Genomic DNA, 13,705 nt, shown 5'->3' with positions numbered 1-13,705 from the left:
AAAAGCATATAATTTCAAATTGCTATGCCTAAAAACATATCTAGCAATTCAATGATAATCTATGTTCTAAGACATCATTAACTCATGTTGTATGAAGTGTTTATGTGTTACAAACTAACCACAGAAGTATTCCAGGGTTATGTCTAACTTCCTTACTTGGATGCAATGATGGTCCAATGGGGGGTGGGGCAGAATCATTTATTTCCCTTTTATTTCATGCTCTATTATTACTAACTAAAGTAAATGTGATTTTGATAAAAAATAAAAATCCAGTTCATCTTCTAGGGTGATCCTAGGTTTAAGCTAGATGCAATTTAAATTTGGGTTTCCTGACTATCTTTTTAATTCTGCTTCAACCAGTAAGTTCAGAACTAACCACTTTATGTCTTCAAAATCAAATATATGTTTTAAATAATCAATTATTTCTCATGGAATTCTGAAGCTACATAATACAAGTAAAATATACCTTCCCTTTAGCTAGCATATATTTATTCATTCATTCCTTATTCAGCTTGATCTAAATCAGAGTTGCTACTGAGCATTTTTATGAGTCTTCCAATATAGCAGGGGTTCTCAACCTGTGGGTCGAGACCCCTTGGGAGGTCAAAGGGCCTTTTCACAGGGGTCACCTAAGACCATCGGAAAACACATATATAATTACATATTGTTTTTGTGATTAATCACTATGCTTTAATTATGTTCAATTTGTAACAATGAAAATACATCCTGCATATCAGATATTTACATTATGATTCATAACAGTAGCAAAATTACAGTTATGAAGTAGCAACGAAAATAATTTTATGGGTGGGGGTCACCACAACATGAGGAACTGTATTAAAGGGTCACGGCATTAGGAAGGTTGAGAACCACTGCAATACAGTATGTGGCCATTTTTTTAAAATTCAAATAATACTGTTCATTCACTAAATGAAAATATCTATATTTAAGGGCTTCCAGATTTACCAATTTTTGAGGTTCGGATTTGTAAAGCACAGAACAACATAAATTGTATTCAGAAAAAGGGTGAAGAGACAGCAGAATCAAGCTTAAATAATACCCTAATAGGGAACAAGCATTAGCAAATTGATGAATTAGGATCATGTTTTTGCATTTGTCAACTAAAACGCATTTGTTTAACCTGAGACCTCCAGTATCCCTTTGTACACCATAAGCGTTTACGGATGCAAGTGGCAGATTTTTTAAATTAAATTCAAAATATCGTGGCGTGTGAATATGGTTTCTGTTTTGGACACGTGGCAGTTAACTGGAGTACAGTAGCCTTTACTGACAGTGTGAGGTAGACTCCTTAAACTTGACAAACACCAAAATCAATCAGCTCACTATGTCTAGCCCAAAACGTGTGGAGAAGATGTGCATGCTGAATTAGTTCAATCATTGGTAAGTACTGAGAACTTCCGACTTTGCTAGATGTTAAGTATACAATATTCCCTGGCCACAAATCCTTTACAAATGAATCAGGCAGAGTGCATATTCACATATGAAACACAAGTAAGCATACATATGACAGAAAGCCTTAACTATCCAGAATCCTGGGTAGCACAGTATTCTAGCCAGTTTTTTAAACTGGGATAGGTTAACTCTTAGAATATCAGAACTCATTTATTTTTCACTTTTTTTAAAGTTTATCTTTACTGTTTAAAGTATTACAGATGTCTCCTTTATTCCCCCCATTGATGCCCCTCCTCCCCACTCCTGGCCCCTCCCCAGGCATTCACTGCACTATTGTCTGTGTCCATGGGTTATGCATATATGCATATAAGGTCTTTGGTTGATTTCCTCCCTGCCCCCTGTTCCCTCTGAGGAGCCTTACACTATTTTTCACCTTTTGGTAGAAATCTTTCTTCCTTTTACCATCTTCAAGTCAAAAATGGACACAAGCCTTTTAAAAATATCTCCTAGCAAACATAACATAAAACAACTATTGTACTTCAGAGGTAGATATAGCAATGTGCAAGTAATATCTGTCATTCCTCGACCTTGCCTGACTCCTGCCCTCATATGCTATGACAAGGAATACGGATGCTACTGAGAGAAAAGTGGCTCTTTTCTTTACACTCCAATACATATAACAAGAAAAACATCCTCTATCTTGAAGGCAGATGCTCTCAAACTAAAATACGCATAAGAATCATGTGGGGTGAATATTTAAAATGTGGAAGCCTATAGAAGTCTGGAGGTGGGGCCCAGCAGTCTGCATTTTAGACAAGCACTCCCAACTGATTTTCATGCCTATTTTACTAAACTTGGAGGAACACTGCTTTAACCCGCACTCAAGATAACCCCAGCTATAGTGAGATTCTGTTTTCTTTCTCAGCCCCTGGCCTTCCTCAGTATATCAACATTGGCTGCTCAGCACTAGTTGTCAAGCCACGCTGTCCACAATCATTATCTTGCCCTCCCACACTCCAGATCCTTCCAGGTCTGGGAGAGTCTGAAAGCAAGGTCACCATCTGGCTGACAGATAGGCACAAAGGCAGACAGACAGATGTAAAGTGGGAAACTGTGAAGTATAGCAATTAGGAGACAAAGGTAGTAGCAGCTATATTGATGTGCAATATACACTGAAAAGTTAAAAATTTGTTTCAAACTTTTTTGATGAGGAAAAAAATGCAGAAGATGACAGAGCTAGGCACCTGTGGTCTGGCTACAGCTCTGCCACCAACGAGCTTTGTGACTTCCGGTGTTATGTTCCCTCATCCCTAAAATAGGAAAGCTGCCACTTCTTTGCTAGACTCCCAGCAATGTTATGAAAACCAACTGAACTTGTATTTGTGAAAGCACATTGGCAAATACAAAGCACAATACAATGACACGTGGTGCTTTTTAGCAGAATAATCCAATCAATGATTCTCTCATCATTGATGTTTCGCTCTCTCTCTCTTCCCCTCCCTCCCTCCCTCCCTCTTTGTCGTAATAAACACAGTACCCTAAATATCATTGAAAGTTTTCTTGAGACTGAATGCCTTACAGTATCTCAGGGTCTTTTTATGAAAATAAATTCTCATTGACAAAAAGGTAAAGGAAAATGCAGACCCTTGGACATACCCTGAAGTTGATTTTTTGAATATATCCTTGAAATCGGCTTGTTTTAAAGACAATTGTCTCCGTCTCCTGAAAGTGGAGTGCAAAAAAAAAATCTGGTTAATTGTGGCTTTATTGTATTTTGTTTACATTTTTCAAAGCATACTCTGCAAATATTTTAGCTGTAAATTAATAAACCATGTTTATAAATCCTAAACAGTTAAGACCGCACAACCATTAAAAAATATCTAAATTAACATTTTTAAAAACTTAAAAGCCATAAGACTCTATTTGTGTTTAGAAGCTCTCTTAATGTTTTAGAAAGTCTGGCATAAAGATTGACATTAAATACAACATTTATTGGCAGCTGATCTAAAATACTAAACTAGCCAAATTTGAACATAAGGAATCACTTTTCCAGTAAATATATATTCAGCCTTGGAATGCTTTGTCATTTTCTAGCTTTGTAAGCCCAAAGTTCAATTATTTGCTGATATATTGTTGGTCCATAAAAACCTGAACACAAATGACACGTATTACAAGCTTTCAGAGAACAGATGGCTAATATTCTTCTAGGTTCATTTACTACCAATTTTCTTATTTTCATAGTGCTTGTAATTAATAAAAACGTATAAAGAGATGTACTGTCTCCAAAGAGAAGATTTTGTTTTTGTGAAGTTCTGTTATATATCTGTCTCCTTTGGGATAATACAAAAGGCAACAGTGAACATACTCTGGTACTGCCTCCGGAATGCAGTTTTAAAAATAAAGACTACTACAGAAGTATTGCAGCATATACAATCAACTCTCTTAAAAATTTTTAAAGAAAGCTGGCAGGTGTTTGAGGAGCTCTAACACAAATTGAATTTATTTACATTAACTTCATTTATGTCATTTTTCACTTATAAAAGGTAAACATTACTAAGCAATACTCTTATCTAACTTCGCCTTAAAATAAACAGTTTTGGCTTTTTTTCTGGGTCATCTCACAAAGCACTATTGCATTATTAAAGTCACAACTAAATCAAAGTCATAGTCTAATAGTATCTTTAGGAAGACCTCGGCAGAGAACTTATACAAAATGTTATCCTAAATCTAATGACTTTTTATGCAAAAGGTAGGCAGCAAGTATTTTATTTATTTTTTAAATTGTAAATTCAACACAGCATCTCCTTAATGACAATATTATTTCAAAGTCTACTTTTAAAATGCTATATACATAACAATTATTATTTTTGAATCATGAAAAGCTATAATGGGTTAAATTCATATTTGTCATATTTTAACACTAAGCTTCACCAAGCAAATAACAATTATATATATATATTTTGCTTTAAAATACATTAAAGTGTCTTTAAATACAGCTTATTTTATATTCTTATTAATATTATCCCTTTCCTTTGTGTGTTTAAGAAGAATCTGGTGTGCCACCTTCTGGTAACTGAATGAAATTATGTATCTATACAAGTCACTATCCTTTATTTTAACTTTAAAAATACATATATATTTCTAAACCTGTATTACATTTAAGCTACATAAATAAATCTACAGCATATTCTGAAATAAAATAAAAATTCCTTCGTGATTTTTTTAAATCCAAGCTTTATATATGCTTCCTATGATTTTTGCATGGTTACCAATATGTCTCCTGAATTCCACAATACATATAAAATTGATTTTTGTACACCGCTTCACAGCCACACATGAAAACAACAGGCTTGCTATTTTAATGAATAAGTAACAGCAGTAAATAAAGGAAAAGAAAGGTCTCTTACCAATAAGCCCATTTTTCTCTTAAGGTTTGAACTCTCATCATTTGTCATGTTCTTGTGGATCCCTCTCTCATCAAATTCTCTGGAGTTTTAAAGTTGAGAGCTGCGATGCACAGCTAGGCTCTGCTACACAGTAGCGCACCCCAGTGCATCTGCCTGGTATAACACTTTAGTTGTAGCTCTCAGAAGCAGAAACAGGCTTTATATATTCAAAAACCTATGCACTGTACACCTTCCCTTATTGGAAATTGTAGTCGGCATGGTTGAACTATTTATATTTCATATCTTAATTCCTGGCCAGATAGAATATCATAACGACATGAATCTCAAGCTTAGCTCCACAACAATAAACGGAAACAAAGTGTTCATCTTCAGTTCAGAGGCAGGGTGAGGCAAATACTAACACCAGGAGATCCGACTTAGAAAAAAAATGTTTACCTGAAAGTAACCTTAAATATTTATTATCTTTAAGTCTTCCTTCTCTAATGCCCCTGGTAGCTAGTCATTAAATCCTACCCTTTATTCTTTATCTATTTCCTAGGAACCTACCCCTTACTGTTTCTTTGTTTAAACAAATGAGCTACTTCAAAAAATACTTATAACTGCTCTCTCTGCATCTCCCATCTTCAATCTATCAGTCATATTGCTTCTAGATAGCTCTCTTAAAATACTGCTGCACATGATATAAATTAAGTGGTCAATAAATATTTTATTCAACACATGTTAAGCATTTGCTACATATTAGGTAGGTACTCTGCTAGGTGATATAACTGATGTGAAGGAGAATAAGACACAACCCCTTGCTTGCAGGAAGATCTTTTAGTTGAATGAGAAAACAGACATGTATATCCATGATATGATATAGAAGCTTTAGTGGAGATGTGAGGAAATACAATGTGCTGGGAGGATCAGGGAAGTCTTCAGTATGACTGGAAGGAGTTTAGGGTACATAATGTTGAGGTGGTAAATTTTAAGGTATACAGACCTTATATGCTAGTAAAGAGGTTTGGATTTTACACTATATGCTGTGAGAAGCCATTTGTTGTGTAAATGGATCACTTAAGGAATTAATCAAGCATCTATGCCCAGCACTAAGAACTCACTACAAGCTGGCCAATCTACTCTTCCAATGAGCTCACTGTCTAGTATCCCCTAAACCAACTTCCCATTCTATATCTCTTGGACTTACACAAAAGGCAGAGAAGCAATCCATTCTATATTGCAAACTTGCTTTGCTCTTTCTCACCTTTGCTCCAGAGGTCCTCCTGCATGAAATCTCTTCACTTTCTAAACACAACTCATCCCTCCAGATCCAGCTCAAATGCCATTCTTTTCTGTGATGTATTTCATTGCAATTTGAGTCTACAGTGATTAAATGTTCCTTCATTAAACCATTCCTTCTTTCTAATGTTTGGCACACAGTGTTCAAGAAACCTTTTTGGTCCTTTGCCTATAAAGTGAAGCAAGATGGTGAGGCGATGATACTAAGGCAAAAGTCAGAACCTGAGGGCAAATGGCCTAAGAAAGCATATCTCCCCAGACTTCACAGTATATACTAATTTCAGTGACTTCGTTCACCACTCTCGGGTCTGAAAACGAAAGGATATGAATTGCAAAAAGAACTGGATCTGTGTTAGTCAGCAACTCTGCATTACTATGCAACATTGCTGGCTGTATACATCACAGATCTGGTTTAAAAATTTCAGAGAAATGATGAGAAAGGGATACCAACACAATAGCAGAAGGTATGGGGGTGGGGGACTGTGATTGTATTTTACTACTTGCAGTAGACCAAGAGAATTCACCTGAAGGTGCATACAGGAAACACAAAGAATTTATGAAGACCACAGAAAGAAACGGGAGAGTGAGGATAGGGGATTTGAATCCAGAAGGTTTAGAATCTCATAAGGAATTGTGCGGGTTCAGAAAGAGCCACCCCAAGATGTGCCTTAGTGCTGTGCAAATTATTTTGAGCTATTGGCACTGAGACCCCGCTGACTGAAGAGAAACTTCTGCTCTTCCCTTAACTATCTAGAAGAATTTAAATTAGGAGCCTGGCTCAAGTTAAGAGTTATCAGGAAAAATTACTTTTTACCTATCTTATGGCAGGACAAACTGCTAATTATTGAACATGTGCTGTCCCTGCAGTTACCTTTTGAAGCCCTAATGTGCATCACTTCATCCCTAGCTCAGAATGTCTTTTGGGGGGTTTGTTGTTATTGATCCTCACATGAGGATATTTTTCATTGATTTTTAGAGAGGATGGGAAGGAGGGGAAGAGACAAACATCGATGTGAGAAAGACCATGGATAGGTTGCCTCCTGCACATGCCCTGACCAGGACCAGGATCAAGCCTACAACCTAGGTATGTGTCCTTTACGGGAATCAACCCCTAGACCCTTCAGTCCTCATGAGCCGACACTCTATCCACTGAGTCAAACCTGCTAGAGCTACCTCAGAATATCTTAAATACAATTCCCTTTTCTGTCTCTGAACCTCTCCTGCATGTGGGGTCCCTGGCACTCTCATGTATATGAGGTTCCCATACATACCGGTATGTATGTATTAGATTTGGTTATTTTCTCTTGCCAATCTGTTTCATGTCTATTTGATTATTAGACCAGCCAGAAGAACCTTGAGGGTGGTGGAAAGTTTGTTCCTCCCCCATAGTATTAAATGACAAAATCCAAGTGTAAGAAGGAGATGCTTTAAAAAAGGGATAAAAGTGTTAGCTGGGAAATTAATCTAGGACAAAAAGCTTTACCAGAGAAACATGTCCTGGGGTGTAAATATTTAGTGTTCTCTCCCTGTGGAACCACACCCCATTATGCTCAGTGTCAAATACCCAGAAAAGCTTTCCTTGATGTTAGCATTTAGCATTCAGCTTTGTCTCATCCTCCTTATGCATGCATAATCTCTTAGATTTATGCAATGATGCAAAAACCATGGTGCTTTCTTTTATGTAGACAATAAAAAATATTTTCATCTATTCAACCACTTAATGTTAAAGTGCGTTAAGAGGATTCTGCCATTAATTTCAAAAAGTCGTTGATACTAGAAAATATTTTCTCAATGACTTGAAAATTTCCCAGATAAAAGCTGTCTACACCTTTCTTCTTGTTTATTGAGCACATGAATTGACCACTTTCCTTTCTAACTTATAAGGAAAATATTCAAATGCAAAAGTAAAACAAAGGATGTAATTTTGGGTATGTGCCACACTTTTCTCAAGAAATCTTCAAAAAATGATAGTACTTAGGGGATATAAACATAATTTAATCCAGTGAGTCTTCAGAAGAATGTTTCTAAGCTATGTATCAATGGTACCATAGATTTTTAGAACAAGGAGAAAATAAACTAGACTATTTCTTCATTTAGATTTGTGGGAAACAGAACAATTGCCAGAGTATTTCCTTGAGGCCTGGCAGAAAAAAAAAAGCAACAATCATTTTGTATTATACTTTAAACTAGAGTAGGTATTTTATCCCACTAGTTCATCTAGAAGTTGTAAAAGGAGAACAAAATGTGAGTAACTACCTCCTGGTAGTCCACAGTAAGTCTCATATTATTAGCAATTTCAGTGACAGAGTCTATGTCTATCTAGTATAAATAACTCATTTACATTCCATGAAAAATACCATCATCATGTTATCTCATCCATGGTACTCTTCTCCTTTCTTTTGGTGTATATAAGATGGCTCAGAGCACGGTAAGTTAAATGGTTTATAGAGTTCTCTATCATGCACTAATATCCTTGGATGACAGATTTTGAGAAACATAGATCTAAAGAAAGGTTGGTCAGGAGTATTTATATTGGGAGCAATAGCTCATATTCCTACATCCCAGGAGTTCATATTTCAAGTGAATTATCAGACTCCAGTAGTATTACCAGTCAATCTAATGGGAAAGATGGGGTCAAAGTGAAGAACATAATTTGAAGTGCCTTTTCCTGTTACTAATAACTCTGTATTGTCACTGGATTAGAAAAGATGGCAACGGAAATAGAAGGCCACAGTTGCACAACCTCCCATTCCTATTTGAATGAGTCATAACCTTATTACAGATCCCAAAATGTAACAAAACTCAGGTCATACCACCATAAGGTATCAGAAATGATTGGGAATAGTTCATGGCTAATTCAAATAACCTAAGAGATATCAATTATTCTAGGTTGACTATAAAATATGTCCACTCATAAGTCTTCTTCTACCCATTACGATTACAAATAGTTATAGTGAGACTCTGAAAGGACCTAAGATACATATGACAGACCATTGGGAAGAAGAAAATTTTATCACATAAATTTGAAAACATGGTAATAAGCTAAATGACATTCTACAGACAGAAGGATAGACATATGGAGTTAATGAGGAAGTTAGAATATTTCTATTTATCAATTACTCTCCAACCTAATTTTTTAATCCAGATACTCCACAAATTACTTGTTTTAAATGTCAAGTGATAGCCTCAGCGAGCAGAATTCCAAGTAAAAAAGTTTATTATACCTTTTAATTTTTAAGAGTCTCATTTCCATTTTCACCCAACCCTGAGGTAGGCAATGCAGGTGTTAATATTCCCATCTTACTAGTGAAAAAACAGAGTTATTAGATGATTTGGCTCAAGTGACATAGCTGCTGAGAGAACTGGAAAACAAGAATCCAGGTCCCTTGACACCTAATTCGGTGTTCATTAGGCACCTCAATATTGTATTTATTTTAGGGGTCAAAAACACAAATATGATTTCTAAATACTACCAAACAGGAAAAGAAAAGAAAAGTCTTACACACCGATCCTGAGAAAGTAAAATGTAGAGGGATGGAGGAATAGGTTATGAAAGATATAGAATGCTATATAATTAAATTTTCAGAACTATCAACCTATACCTAGAAGAAAATTTTTTCCCAATGCCAACTTACAGAGACCCCTTTTATCCCTCAATTAGCAATTTCTTGGTATAGACCTTAAAGGTTCTATGCTCTAATTCTCAGTGGTTTAGCATATGATATTAATTCCTTGCCCTCCTTGTCTACCAAGCGAATATTTTTAGCCATACTTGTGTCCAAGCATATCTCCTTCCATGAAACCATTTCTTACATCCCTTAGCAAACTCAAGTGCTAGGTTTTCCAAACTGGCCTGGCACTTTAAATATTATAGCTCCTTTCACTTTGGATTATCACTGTTTCCATAAATTACAAACAAGACTATAAACTTCTGAAAGCTGCAGTTGGGTCTTCCTTATGTTTTTATTATACCTAACTCAGTGCCTATAGCACAGTAACCCTACTTTAGAAGACAATTTTAGTGAAATTAAGTCAGCAGAGGGAGCCTCTCTCCTCTAAGACTAAGAGCAGTTTTCAGATGATAATTAAACAAGAAATCATTAAAAGGTCTTATCCTTCCAAACGAAGATGTGAGTAGTAAAAAATAAAAGATTACAATTACAAACAGTGTACCTAAATTACTCTTATGATGTTTGTGTGGTAGACCCTGTGTGTGCCTAGCAAGTGCCCAGAATAGTAGGTATACAACTGAGGGGTGAAGTGACTGCTAAGCTAAACTGAGCAAAGGAAACACTTAGCTACAATAAGGAAGGGAAATGTCAATCATCACTTGTCTAAGTCATGATAGAACTGGTGAAGCTAGAAACTGAAGAAATGCATTTTGATAGATTGTCACCACCAAGACCAGTTAACATTGAAATATGAAATAGCATCTCCTAAAACCAATTAGACTACAGACTGCTAATTGAAAAGGATAAAAGCATATTTTGGACTGTTAAATCCTATTAAATTATTGTAACTAGCGATAATGAAAGAGTACACCACAAAATACAATTTTATCAATAACTACTCCACGAGATTTCACAAAAAGTATAAAATAACAGTGAATTCAACCAAGCAAGCCATGGCACATCCCCAATACCTAGTAACTCAAATGGTATGCTGAGCAGTCAAGAGGAAAATACACAAACGAACACAGGAGGGCCCAATACTAACAAGCCCCTGTAATTTCAAAATAGTAAAAAAAATACATATTTGACAAAGACCTATGAATCTTTTGTTCCAATATGAGAATTATAATTTAGGTTTAAGGAAATGTCTCAGATCCCTATCTCACCCCAGATCCTGGCTTCTCCCTTTATTCAAACTGGTAGGGTAGAAATATCAAGGATACTAACATAATGAACAATATAAAGAATAAAAGGTTCCCCATAGGGTAGAGCCTGTTCACATGGTTTCACATATGCATAGGGGGTGGAGGCTTCTGTAGCTGTGAGGGCTAACTTACTTATGCAGATCATTAACCACTGTCCTCTGGTGTGTACTGGGATGCAGTTTGAAAGGCTGGAGGCTTTTATTTAAACAGAAGTAATGTGGCCTTATAAAATAGAGCTGTGTTTTGCTAACACTGGACTTGAATTTTGCTGTTGGGACACAGAAACAGTGTATAAGTTTCATGGGCTAGTTGGAAACACACGCGTCATAAAAAGCCTTTGGTGTTCTGGATCCTAAAAGAAAGATTGGCTCAGAAGCCACAGAGAACAGCCAGATAGCCAGACAGGCAGATACTAACAATTAAATGAAGAAGCCCCAACACAATTAAGAAACAATAGTAAAACACAGGATGATGTATGTATTAACCAAGTCAAGAGTGAATTTAATACCCCATCACTTCTAATCCAAATTTTAGAATTAATTAGCCTTCCTTATTGCTTTCATCATCTCAATAGTCTATTCAAAAAACTTCCATTGCTCCTTATTTGTGTGTATGTATTTGTAAATTCCACTTTCAAGGTCCCTTCAGCCCTCAGCACACTTTATTTATTCAACCCTATTTCCCATTATAGGCCATCCCATATTGGTACACAAATGGAAAATGCAGAACCCTTCTAACCGGAATTGCCATGGCAGCTATAATTTTTAAAATGCACTTTATTATTTCTGTGGATTCAAGAGAGGAATATGCAAAAACAATTTGGAGAGAGGAAGGTAGAGTAGAAAGGGAAATTATTGAAGGCTTTTTCTGTCCCCAAATATCTTCTCCTACAGTGCCAACTCTCTCTCAACAATAAACTTTCTCCCTCCCTCCCTATCCATCCATCTATCCCCTTTCTCCTCTCCTTCTCTCCCTCCCTCTACCTCCCTCCCCGTCTCATTGTTTGCTCTGTACTATTGCCAGAAATTCCAGCGATTGTAGGTTCATTTGAGCTAAAAAGAAGCCTGTTAAATTATAAGTACAGCTGCCAGGAGGAGGTGCCTATCAGTTTATTCTCACATTGGCAAATAGCAAAGAGCTGTTGCCCTCAGGGTATGGGGAAGGCTGGTAGTGAGAGTCTGTGTTTTGGAATCCTTGTAACCTTGGTTGGTGTGCTATTTGAAGGAAGTTGGAGGGGACTTGGGAGATAAAGAAACTACATCTAGAAATACAGAAAAGGAAACTGAGATATAGAAAAGGGAGCAAAAAGGGTCATAGGAGAACAACAAAGCTCAACTTCCTCTTTTATTCAGTGTCTTCTAGTCCAGAATCTAACATGCCTTTCCTGACCCCCTGCTAACTTGGAGCTCAAGCTAGTACTGTCTATGGATATATCAGCCACTTATATAGGCTAAATACAATATTTGGGACATGGCCAGAAACCTCGTCATCCTGAATATGATGTGTCATGTCCGAGCAAATGATTTTGAAATAAACCTTTGGAACACTCACCATTATTAGGTTGGGAGTCTGCACTTTTCAACATATGCCTCATCCCCACCCCCACTCCATCTCTCAGCCTCCCACCACCAAACAGATCCTAGTTAAGCTGATCTTTTTTCTGTTTTGGAGATGCTAGATGTGTGTTTTTTTTTTCCTGTCATCATCCATATTCAACTCATAAAACATCCCCCTTGCCTAGATTGTGGCCACTTCTCTGTTCACATAAGTTCTGCCTATTCTTAAATTCCAAATTATGCTCTACCTTTTTTAAAATATATTTTATTGATTTTTTACAGAGAGGAAAGGAGAGGGATAGAGAGTTAGAAACATCGATGAGAGAGAAACATCGACCAGCTGCCTCCTGTACACTCCCTACTGGGTATGTGCCCGCAACCCAGGTACATGCCCTTGACCAGAATCAAACCTGGGACCTTTGAGTCTGCAGGCTGACGCTCTATCCACTGAGCCAAACCGGTTAGGGCAATGCTCTACCTTTTTGAAACCTAATTTGATGTCTCTAACACTCACTAAATGCCCTCTTTTCTAAACTCTTACAGTAGTTACTACACATTGTTCTTATTTTACTTCACTAGAGGCCCTCAGCCCAGCCTGCACCCTCTCCAATCCGGGACCCCTTGGGGGATGTCTGACTGCTGGTTTAGGCCCAATCCCTCTCACAATCCTGGACCGCTGGCTCCTAACTGCTCACCTGCCTGCCTGGCTGATCGCTCCTAACTGCCCCACCTGCTGTTAGGTCATTTGGTCAACCCTCACTAACCCCCCTGCCAGCCTGGTCACCCCACACAGTATGCTGTTTGGTCAATACTCTTACTGTGATGGTGTCCTGGACAATTTGCATATTCTTCTATTATTAGTATAGATGGTGCTCAACTTCCAAAATGAAGTCTGTAAGCTAACTTTCTTTAGGAATAGGCCATTCATTCATCCACCCAAACAATTAATAAGCATCTACTTTGTAACAAGTGTGTTTAGGCTGGAAGTTTAAACCCAAGTAAACCCAGTTCCTTACCCTCAAAGTGGTCATAGCCCATGGAATATCAAGTACAGTCACAATACCATGTGAGATGCACTACAGTGGATGTATACTCAAGAAGATATTAATGCTCATGCAGAACCTTCGCTGGGCTAGGACAGGGAATCAGGGAAAGTTTCACAGAGATGACACCTG

At 37.1% G+C, this 13,705-nt stretch overlaps 1 protein-coding gene across 3 annotated transcripts in view; it reads right to left on the bottom strand.

Annotated features, from left to right (window-relative positions):
- KLHL13 (kelch like family member 13) overlaps positions 1-13,705 on the bottom strand; it is a 125,268-nt gene that overhangs the window by 72,798 nt on the left and 38,765 nt on the right. The window contains exons 1-2 of one of the 3 annotated variants that reach the window (XM_006759871.1): positions 4,821-4,994; positions 3,070-3,135 (exon numbers count right to left, since the gene is read on the bottom strand). The exons of 1 other annotated variant lie outside the window; for it this stretch is intronic. In XM_006759871.1, coding sequence (XP_006759934.1) covers positions 3,070-3,135; positions 4,821-4,861 — 107 coding nt within the window. In that variant the 5' untranslated portion in view covers positions 4,862-4,994. Of the gene's footprint in view, positions 1-3,069; positions 3,136-4,820; positions 4,995-13,705 lie in introns of those variants that run through there. One more of the 3 variants, XM_015561425.1, reaches the window with a different exon arrangement.

This window comes from Myotis davidii, unplaced genomic scaffold (genome assembly GCF_000327345.1).
Source record: "Myotis davidii unplaced genomic scaffold, ASM32734v1 scaffold177, whole genome shotgun sequence".
NCBI lineage: Eukaryota > Metazoa > Chordata > Mammalia > Chiroptera > Vespertilionidae > Myotis > Myotis davidii.
The sequence above is the reverse complement of the archived record's forward strand: the minus strand, read 5'-3'. Positions and strand labels throughout refer to the sequence as shown.